The following is a 10,977-nucleotide window of genomic DNA, read 5'->3' as shown; positions in this document are numbered from 1 at the left end:
TAACTTATTATCCAGCCACTTCTATATACTGTGACAGTAAAAGTGCCATAGACATTGCGCATACCGATATCATTTATCAAAACATTAAGCATATAAAGATACACTAAGATTTCACCCGTCAACAAGTTTTCAAAGGAACAATTCGTTTGCATAATGTCGCGAGTACGAATAATATTGCATATATTTTTAACAAAAGTTCAACCTTATGGCAGTTTTGGCAATCATGTTTCCAAATTTTAGTTGGTTCCTCAACCGTCTTAAGTTTGAGGGGGGTGTTAAAGGCTATGGTTCACATTGATATATTGCCAACTCCTAAATTAAATCAATAACTTTTAAATTTTGTAGTTGAACAATGAACCATATCATGGTTGAGTAGTCCATTTCATTCATTATCATAGACTTTCCTTCCTCTTATATTCAGTATACATTTGTTTCCATTCATTGTGTTATCAGATAAGCTTTCATTGTAAAGTAAGAGAACTATAATGCAAGAATTTTCTTTCACTTACATTACCTTCATTTAATCAGCTTCAACATTTAAATATCATCATTCACACCATACACATATTTTCACCACTGTTTATACTATATATAACACAAAATTCAGTTGCATATTTACATTCAAACAACATTAACTCAAAAATTCAACAAACTTGAGTTATTCACTATATGAACAACTTACAAAACATGTGATATACAAGTAACGCCAAACTCAGTCAAGTTATTCAATTATTCATATTATATTTATACTAATGATCAAATATAACGATTTATATCTTCGAGATCCTTCATAACTAATAAGTAAGTATAATAAGAAAAAATATTCAATAGTTTATTAATATAAAACAAAATTCATATAATAACCTCCCTGCGTACTTGAACCTTGAATCGGAAGTCGACTTTTGTGTCATGGCTTATAAGTTATATCAAAAGCTGCCACATGAAGGAAAAAGTTATAATAATGAAATGTATTTCACATGAATTGTAGTGTATATGTAAAGAATGAAATGATGAAATGCAAACAGAAATCACTATGATAATAATTAATAAATTCAGATCCATGTAGACATTTTATCAAACATGTATGATGTTGCACGTCGTCATGATAAGAGATTGATATTTTACCAGCGAATTAAATGTATGCCACATGTTAAATTTCAGTAAAATGTTATTCATCTTATATATATATATATTTAGAACTTTAACGGTACAAGATTTAGTACAACTTTAGTTTAAATCTTTAAGAAAATTACTTATAAAGAGATTTATATTCGAGTTGTGTCTGGTGTCACAAATCCGTTCCAAAAATTTTCCTAAATAACATGGCGTGACGTTTATTGTTTTTTAAATGTGTGCGCATATGTATGCACGCATGATCCCATCTCATTATCAGAAAAATTATCAATTACTGCATATATTTTACGCATCAGTATTTGAAAACGATTTTAAAAATTGTTTCAAAGACTTTAGCCTAATTATCAATTATCTAATTATTCGGTTCGATTTTGTTGTACAGAGGACATCCCATTAGAAATATTAAACTATCCACATAATTAGCTTTTTCATAAACTTATATATAAGCTATGTATTATACTGGCTCTAAAATGAAATAGTAAAGAACCCGGTTCACACCGTGACACTCCTCCTCCTCCACTTACAAAAACACACACTAAAAACACACACAAAACCAAAACCTAGGGTTTATCATTTTACAATCTCCAATGGCATCAACAGCCATCTCTCTCCACCTCAAACGAATCAATCATCTCAAACACATCAAACACTTCTCCTCTTCATCCTCCTCTTCAATTCCTCCACCTCCTCCTCAAAACAACGACGAAACGACACCGTCTAATCAACCCTCATTCTCCTCTTACTTAAAAAACCTCAATCCCTCTCTCCAACAAACTCAACAACCTCTCCAACAAACTCAACAAACTTTTCAACAAACTCAACAAACTTTCCAACAAACTTTTCAACGGTCACCACAACAATCTCATTTCCCTCATTCTCCACCTCCTACGAAGGCCGCCTCTTTCGATGAGATTCGAAAGAATTTATCCGAGTTTCGCAACCGAACTGCTCCTCCTCCTAATCCTAATTCACAATCACAGTTCCCCAATCCTTCTCGCGGAGGCTCTAGTGTTTCGTTTCAGGAGCTTTATAAGAAGAGTGTTGCGTCGGGCGGGGAGTCGTCTAGTGATAATGCCGGGGGTTCCGCGGGTGGGAAAATGTCATATGATGCGATTAGAGAGAGTTTGAAGCAGCTTAGAGTTAATAAGCCGGTGGATGTTAATAAGGGGAGTATGTTGGGTGGTTCGAAATTGACTGATAGTTTATTTGGGAATACGAAAGCGAGTACGCCTGTTTACGGAGGGGGGTCTTTACCGGCTAAGGTGTTTGGGAAGGAAGGGAGTAAGAAGGACGGGGAGGCGGGGGAAACGAAGACGAAGTTTTTGAGGATGTATACGTATGGGGATTTAGGGAAGAAGTTGAAGATGTTGAGGCCGGAGGAGGCTAAGGAGAAGAAAGGGTGGTTTTCGTTAAAGGAATTGAGTGAGAGGTTGATTAAGTTAAGGGATAATGAAGAAAAGGAGTCAGAGGCGGATACTAAGGTTTATAAGGATATTAGGGAAGGTCTTCAGAAGTTGGCTTATGAAAACGAGGACAAGAAAAAATCGTCTGGTAATTCCAATTTTTGTTTTATATTGAATTTAGTTTTATATTTTTCTATTACTTTCTTATAGTGGTGCATATTGGATTGATGCATGTTATATTTCCCGTGATGCCTTGTATAGATATGTTTATGTTTCATGGTTTGCTTGAATTTGCTTTTGATCTTATTTGATGAAAATGTGATCTGCTTAAGTTGACTCGTTTCTACTATGATGGATAACTGGATTTGATGTGTGTTTTGTTAAGATTTAGTAGTTCTGTTTTAGTATGCTGATCGTTATCTCCTGACTATAGGAGGAGGGATATGTGGATTAGGTGCTCTTTTGTAACATAATAATATCATTTTCTAGCTGCCTACGTTCCTATGAAAAGGTTACTGTTTAAATCCCTGCTACTTGTAAAAAGTAACTATAGAAATGTTAAAATAATCAGAGTAGATTAGGCGTGAATGTGATATATCATAAATTAATCCATGGTTATCAAAGAGAAAGGAGGAGCACGTGCATGGCAATTGTGAGAGAAAAACCCCACATGATAAAAGTTATTTATACGGCACAGAAAACAATCCAGTATACGGCATAGGTGAAGGACTGTTGTGTCTTAATTCGGAAAGTTTCAGAATAGTATGCTTGAAAAAAGTAAAATTATTTCTAATAAATTTAGAACTGGAAATAAACAAAACCTATATTTATAAAAAATCACCAATATAGGAAAGAATAGGAAATTTGAACAGTGCTTAGTCTGGAAGCTTGGTCAAGTACACAAAGACGGGCACACAAATGAAAAATTATTGACTTGAAAACAATAAAGCAAAAGAGATATAACTAAAATTCAATAAGGAAATATCTTCACTAAAATACAAATACAGAGCTTGAAGGATCCACAACAAGGAGTTGTAATAGCAAATTGTAATGAGACCTGATACTAAAGTTCACGAAGGTATAAGGAAAAGCCTCCACAAGTTGGTTTCTGAAAGCGAAGACAAGAAAAAATCATCCGTTAACTCCAATTTCTGTGTTATATTGAATTTAGTTTTATTTTTCTCGATTACTTTCTTATAGTGGTGCACTGGTGCATATTGGATTGAAGCATGATATATTTCCTGTGATGCCTTGTGTAACGTTCATGTTAAGTGGTTTTCTATAATCTGTGTATGAGTCTGTTATGTGCATGAGTTGACTTGTTTCTACTCTGATTCTTTAGGTAGTTAGTCAATTTCATCTTTATCAACGTTCTCATTAGGTAATTTATCGAAAGAAATAAGTTTTCATGCTGAGCAAAACAAACAGACTTTTCACTGCCTAGTGGTAAGTTTCTGTTGGTTTTAGTAAGATTTTCTTATACTTGATTGAGTGCTCAATTCTTTTGGGACTTCTGCAATAGCTTCTCTACTCTTTGTCAAATTTGTTGCTGGAAGGATTGTGACGGCAATGGATAATGGTAATTGGTATCCAAGAACAAACAGAATAGAGTGCGATGAAAAGAGATCTAATTTGTAATTTGTCTTCCATTAGAAATTTCTTGCTGGAATTACGGTACACTGCAGTTGAATAAGCTTAAATACATTGAATGGGAAAGTCTTTGAACATATACTAACACTTACAAAGATTATTACAATTGATGGAGTACTGCATTAGAAAAGAGATCTAATTTGTAATGTGTCTTCCATTAGAAATTTCTTGCTGGAATTACAGTACACTGCAGTTGAATAAGCTTAAATACATTGAATGGGAAAGTCTTTGAACATATACTAACACTCACAAAGATTATTACAATTGATGGAGTACTGCAGACTCTTTTATTATATTTATAAAAACATCTATTTTACCCCTTTTGGCCTTATCTGTTAGTATGTTGGTGGTTTTTTGACGGAAGCCACCATTTTGAAACACGCCGAAGAAGGTAAATTACTAAAACACCATTCTGCTAATACCTTTTAGTTCCATGCCTAGTAATATGCTACTACCAAATTGTGATAAAAAAGGATTTGGGATTTGTTTTTTGAATTGATATATATATCTATAGCTTTAAAAGACAAGAATCCTCGTCACTTATCTCATTTCATCACATATGTTGTTATGCCCTGGACTTATCCGCAGCGAAAGTGCTCTCCAGTTCGTTAAACTTTACAGGATCGGAGACTTGGAGTAACCTCTGTATGACTGTATTGGGAGATGATACTATAAACATTTAGATACAAGGTACACCAGTATTATATGTATATTATGTTATGAAGGTGAAATGAACACTATACAGCAAGCTTAGAGCTAATACTAATAGCTAGTCACACTAAGTTATATTAAATCTTCTTCTAGTCTATAACACTAAGAATAATAGCTAGAAAACAAGAAGAAAATGAAAGGTGTACACTACTACACCAGACAATCATTAGACACATACTGACTATTGACATGTCATATATGTTAGCCCAAACCCCTGAACCGTTACCAACATAATTATTATCTGGGATGCAGAAAACATTTTCCAATTTTTCCGTCCCAAACTTGCCAAGATAAGGTGGCTCCATACATAACCTCCATTGAGAAAGATGAACTAGGACTTTACTTGAAACCCCATCCAACCGCTAGGTGCATTTCCTTTTCTTCTTTAGATAGTTGTTCTTTGACCTTCAAGACCTGAAAATTTTAATGAAATAGGTGTCTAGCTACGGAATAGCTGATAAATGATACAGCCAAAGATTTGATAATTTAGTCTTAAATTATCTTCACCTTTTACACTTCTAGGACACAGAGAGGGAATGGTTTTGTATGTGCGGAATCTGCTGGTCCATCACTGAAGGCTATTGGCATCAAAAAATAAAAACCTAAATAGCTGTATACAAGTTAATCGTGAATGTAACATATTGGTACATTTTGTGGTCTAAGGGGGGCATCAGTACTCCATATAAATGTCAAAATCTCAGTGAGCAGTTTACTATCACCTGTTCTTATCAGAGCCACACATTGATTTTTACTTTACCCAGCCTAAAACCAATGCATATCCAGACAGTGTTAAATATTCTTCTAATAGTTTCACAGTAGAAAATTATAATGGGTGCTGTTCAAATTATACAAAATTTGTAAATTAGGTCTGGCTAGTTTACCGATCTTAAGGCTCTTGATTGTGCAACATGACAGTTCAATAAATATTTGTTCAGTTGTGCAGCATTAAAGTGGTTGTTTTTAGAACTTCTGCTAGACTTTATATCCATTTTATTTATTTCACACTTTTATGGAGGTTTTAATATTGATAGTCCTTTTTCTTGAACTTCTGAATCTTATTGTTGTCCTTCGGTAAGTACTCTAATATTAATAGATTTATTTGTTGAAGAATGCTTTTTTCCCCCTGATATTGAGGCTATTGTCAGTAGGAAAGGTACACAGCCTCTCATAAATTAGATTTAAATTAATGATCTCATCTTTCTTGGATTTGGATGAGTGGCCTATGACGTGGTCAAATTGCCTCGTGCCTCCCTTATTTCTACAAATTTGCACTTTTCTCCTAAATCTGTGTTCTGCATTTATGTTTAGAAATTTGCTCTGATAGATTTGTAAGCCCGAGAGCTACATAGTTGCTTATAATTCATGTACGCTGTTTCCTTCCACAGTATATAAGATTGACATCTTGGGTCAGCTTGGCGGAACTCCAAATTATATGATGTCGCCTCCAAAGGAGAATCTAGTTGAAAAGGTAATTACTAATTAGTGTAGTTCTGTGTAATATTACTTGTATTTTTAATCAATCAATGAAATTTTCAGTTATGTGCCGCCCTAGTTCTGTACATGCTACCACTAGTAGTTGCACAAAATTCCAAAATATGCCACCATTATTGTGGGCAAACAGTTATATGAGTTTCGTCACCCAGAGAAATCTCATTTTCTAATTGAATAGCTGGTGGCAGTCAGGTCATGAGTAACTTGTATCTTCCCTAAAATTGTAGACATACGTAATAGAAATAAACATATCATAGAAATGCAAAATAAACGTTCTGCAATCATAGATTCTTTAAAATTTTCCTAAAACTGTTTATGTATAGAGGCCATTGTGTTCCCAAGTCATAGAAAAGAATTGTAGTCCCACCACATAACATTTGTTTACGACTTGAAGATATGTGTTCTGAAGGAATGAGCTTTTATTTCTGAAGTTGTGGAACTGATCTTTGGAATTTTTAGGATAGCAAAAGGACAGAAAATCATGAATAGTTGTCTACGAAATAGTATGGCTTTCATTTTGTTCCCACCCTGTTCTGTAACTTTCAGCCCTCCAGTTGTTGAATGTTTAAGTTTCATGCAGATACCTATGGTTTTACACTATTACGGTCTTATTTTCTGAGAGAGCATTATTCTGTCGTAGTTTTTCATGTTGATCATGTTAGGACTCCTAACCTTTGGGCTTTGTGTTTGTGACAGTATTTCCATCCGGACAATATGTCATCGGCAGATAAGATGAAGATTGAGCTAAAAAGAGTTAGAGATGAGTTTAAAATGTCAGAGTCGGATTGTGGCTCTTCTCGTGTTCAAGGTAAAACCATGTTCTACTTACTTTCTTAGTGTCTAGTTTCTTTTTGGTTTACAAGTAATCAATTTTTTTGCAAAATATACCTTTTGGGGCTGATTAAGAAAATTTTGAGAAACATAGAGGAAATGCCTTAAAGGTAAAAGAGAAGGACAGTTCAGCCACTCTCTCAATTCAGGTTTTATTAGTACTCATTGACGCACAACTCTGTATAGGCCCCTTTTATTTATATGTGAATTGCACAGAGTTCAAGTCTCTTTTCCTGAATTTGCTTCAGAAGGACTTTCACCTTCTTTATGTTTAAAATAGTCCATTATCTAGGACATTTGCCATCCATTTAGCCTGCTTACTAGAATAACTATTACTTGCATGTCTAATCTCGTGTTTTGTTTTTTCAGTGGCACAACTCACAACTAAGATTAAACACCTCTCTTCAACTCTGCACAAGAAGGTGTGTCAAATTCCATATTTCAGCAATTAAATTTTTGTTAAACTTTACAAGCTGTTTCATCAGCCTTTCCTCTTTACAAGTTTTTTTGGTTGATGATATGATCCTAATCTTCTGAAATATTGAGGTCACTTAAGCTGATTGTTGTGGGTAAATTTATGCCAAATGTTTACCATACTAAGCTACCAAGCTCTTGCAAAGAAGTCTAAATGTTTTTCCCTAGTGCGGTCCATTTGTGACAAAGTGGTTTTGTAAATATAAAATTTGTAGGACAAGCACTCAAGAAAAGGACTTCAAGCAATGGTTCAGCAGAGGAAGAAATTGCTGAAGTATTTAAGGAGGACGGACTGGGATTCATACTGCTTTGTGCTTGATAAACTTGGTTTGAGAGACAACCCAGATTACAAGAACTAGGAAAACTTTTAGCCTTTGTTTTGTGTTCTCAACAGTTTTTGTTTAGAGGGATATCTCTTCATCTTCCAGATTTATAGTGGAAGGATGTAACATGAAATTGTTGATCAGAACTTTATTTCCAGGATTCAGCTGTTCCTTGTATTAAATCCAATTGCTAATAATAATTGCAACTTCATATATCTTTTACTGCGATATTCAGTGGTTTCTTATATTTTTATGTCATAGCCCTTTGTAAGTTGTAAATTCGAAGTCTTCTTTCTCTGATTTCATCTTATAGGTCTCTTAAACCTTGATTTAGTCAGATGTTACATTATCCATTTGTCGCACTTTTACCTGAGTATCTACAGAAACTCTTACTCCAGAGAGTCGAAAGCAAAATTGCAATATTTGCCATCTGCTTTCAAGTTTCAACTATGCCATTTCGTATAATAGTTTGGTGTTTGGACTGAAAATTGTGAATCCTCTTTAAGATCCTAGCAGCCTTCAATTGAACAAGCCAAGACAACTGGTCAGAAAGATGAAAGACAGACAAAAATGGAATCTCATTGAACTGAAGTGCAGGAAGTAGGTGTTCCTACAAGGATGCCCAGTATATTAGCATCTGTTTTTTTTTCGGGTTTTCCAAGTCATTCTGGAATTTGTCTAGTGATCTGTACTTGTATAGTTATGCTACCTATTGACACCTGTGAACTTATGCAGCACTCCAGTTACTCGTCACACTAAGCATTCTAGACACATACTACAAGTGGAATTGCAGAAATGCAGGACCCATCACGAGCTACTCGAGCAGACAGCCATGAGTCCATCAATGTATGTGACAGTTGTTGAAAGGCAAAGTAGATGAAGGAATCACTTTCAGATACGATCTCCTTAGAGATATGATCCTGTTCGCATCAGACAGAACTTTTATAGAACACTCCTTCAAATTTATCACCCTCAATCTTTCACACATTCTAAGAAGTTCCACCACTTGCTTTGTTGTTGCTGCAACACAACCCTCCATGCCCAACTTTAGAATCTCCAGACATCTATGTGAAATTAGCACGTCAGATTAAACTGGCAGTGTTTCAGAACTTGTAGCATATAGCTACTACCTAGGAGATGCATAATTTGTAATTATTTTGAAAATGACTAGTTATTAAAGAAAACTCTAGGCAAAATTTGAATATTATTAAAAAACTCCCCCCTTATCAAAAGCAAGTGCTTATGATGTAGTGCTTAGGCCAATTAAATAGCTACAAGATTCATATTTTTTCACTAAGTTCTAACTAAACCAATCTTTAAAATACTACCCAAGGGATACTTTCTACAGTTTTATAGATAACAAAAAGATAAGCTATAGCTGCCTGCTCCTTAAATCTGCAGCTTTTTGTCAAACCCGGTTCCCACATTACGTCTTGTTCAGTACAAGAGCAAGATTCCACAACTCCTCAAATGCATGCATTGTTTCTGCATCAAATCCTCCAGCAAACTGCATCAAGAGGGAATATAAACATAATATTTTTTTGACGCAGTTGATTTCTTCAACCTAAAGTTCCATATTTGCTAGTTTTACAAAATCTGAGGGATTCGACTAGGACTTTATGCTTGAGCAACTGCAGAAGAAAAACTTCAGATCATCAATTATCTTGACCTGATATTGCATTCCTATTTTATCATTATACTTCTGGTTTAAGGTAAATTATTTCCTCTATTGTATTATGAGCTTGTTCATAATAATTATATCAGCATTAATTTACCAACCTGATGAATTCGGAAAGCAAACCTCAGACCCTAAAGAAGTATATAGTCCATTGAAGAATCTATTTCTGATGTTCCTTCAGTGTGAAGTTCCGTTGCCACCCTCTTCATGTATTTCTTTTCAAGCTTGACTGATCCAAATTTTATCTGCAACGACGGACATATAAATAGCAGTAAGACTTGGGTCAATAAAATTTCAACCTAACAAGTAACAAGGGAGAATTATTTGAGCAAAAACTTTAACATGGCATATCCATGGATTTCTCACTTCTTGTTGCTTAATCAATGTCAATGTACTTTCAACAGCTGTGCTCCAGGAAATCGTATAAACTACGTATACAAAGTGCAACAAAAAAATCATAAAATTGCCTATGCGTAGCACTGACAAAATCTGTAATACCTAGATTTATATGAAACCCCCTACGAGACGATGAATGGAAAATCCAAGGTCTAAATTCCAAAATTTCTTTAATACTAGAAAAATTAAATTTGGTACTCAATGTATAGACAAGAATGCCTCTTAGAAAAAAAACTGCAGCTAAATAAGGTCTCTATTCTCTTTTACTTCATCACTCTGTTTTAGTCACTCAGAGTTCTTATAAACAAACACTTATGTTACTCTAGATATTAGCTTGTGATCGAGTTGCAGTTAGCCTTCTATCTAATATTAGAAGAGACTTCTGTTTATACTAGAAGAGGATGGCACAGAGGTAGGAGGAAGATAGCTGAGGCTATGTGCTATTGGAAAAAGATATCGTCAAGCTTCTCATGGAAAGAAATTATGTGACTAGCTAAACAACCAACTACAGAATGAAAGCCAAATGCTTTTGTAAATTACCAGGAAGAGAAATGGGACATTTAGCAGAAGTAAACGATTCTCAAAATTTGTTTTACTTTATAGGACCATCTGTCATATTTCAAAGCAACCAATATCCAAACATAAGCCACGATCCGCTCTGCATGAGGTTTATGCATAACATCCACGGCTTCCACTAAATGCTAAATACTCATTATGTAGATATAGTGTGTTGTTTGGAATCAAACACAATAAAAAATTTACTTCACTGAATATATAAAAGATGTCAACTGAAACTCGTTAAACTGAAATGAAAGAGAATGAACCTTGCTTAATATTCCATTGTCAGCCATCCAGTCTGTGGGGATTTGGAATTTTTTACAATTAC

At 34.6% G+C, this 10,977-nt stretch overlaps 1 protein-coding gene across 1 annotated transcript; it reads left to right on the top strand.

Annotated features, from left to right (window-relative positions):
* Positions 1 to 1,602: 1,602 nt before the first annotated feature.
* LOC141717475 (uncharacterized) lies at positions 1,603 to 8,232 on the top strand. The gene is made up of 5 exons (XM_074519567.1): positions 1,603 to 2,685; positions 6,284 to 6,366; positions 7,086 to 7,197; positions 7,590 to 7,642; positions 7,910 to 8,232. The coding sequence occupies exons 1-5, from the start codon at positions 1,722 to 1,724 to the stop codon at positions 8,051 to 8,053; spliced, it is 1,356 nt and encodes a 451-aa protein (XP_074375668.1). The 5' UTR covers positions 1,603 to 1,721; the 3' UTR covers positions 8,054 to 8,232.
* The last annotated feature ends 2,745 nt before the right edge of the window (positions 8,233 to 10,977 follow it).

The sequence above is a fragment of the Apium graveolens genome, chromosome 4 (assembly GCF_009905375.1).
Source record: "Apium graveolens cultivar Ventura chromosome 4, ASM990537v1, whole genome shotgun sequence".
Classification (NCBI taxonomy): domain Eukaryota; kingdom Viridiplantae; phylum Streptophyta; class Magnoliopsida; order Apiales; family Apiaceae; genus Apium; species Apium graveolens.
The sequence above is the reverse complement of the archived record's forward strand: the minus strand, read 5'-3'. Positions and strand labels throughout refer to the sequence as shown.

Excerpts from the sequence above, each read along its gene's own strand:
- LOC141717475 (XM_074519567.1), top strand. The coding sequence starts at position 1,722 with ATGGCATCAACAGCCATCTCTCTCCACCTCAAACGAATCAATCATCTC. Across the intron at positions 2,686-6,283 it reads GGACAAGAAAAAATCGTCTG|TATATAAGATTGACATCTTG; the intron begins GTAATTCCAATT and ends TTCCTTCCACAG. Across the intron at positions 7,198-7,589 it reads TGGCTCTTCTCGTGTTCAAG|TGGCACAACTCACAACTAAG; the intron begins GTAAAACCATGT and ends TTGTTTTTTCAG.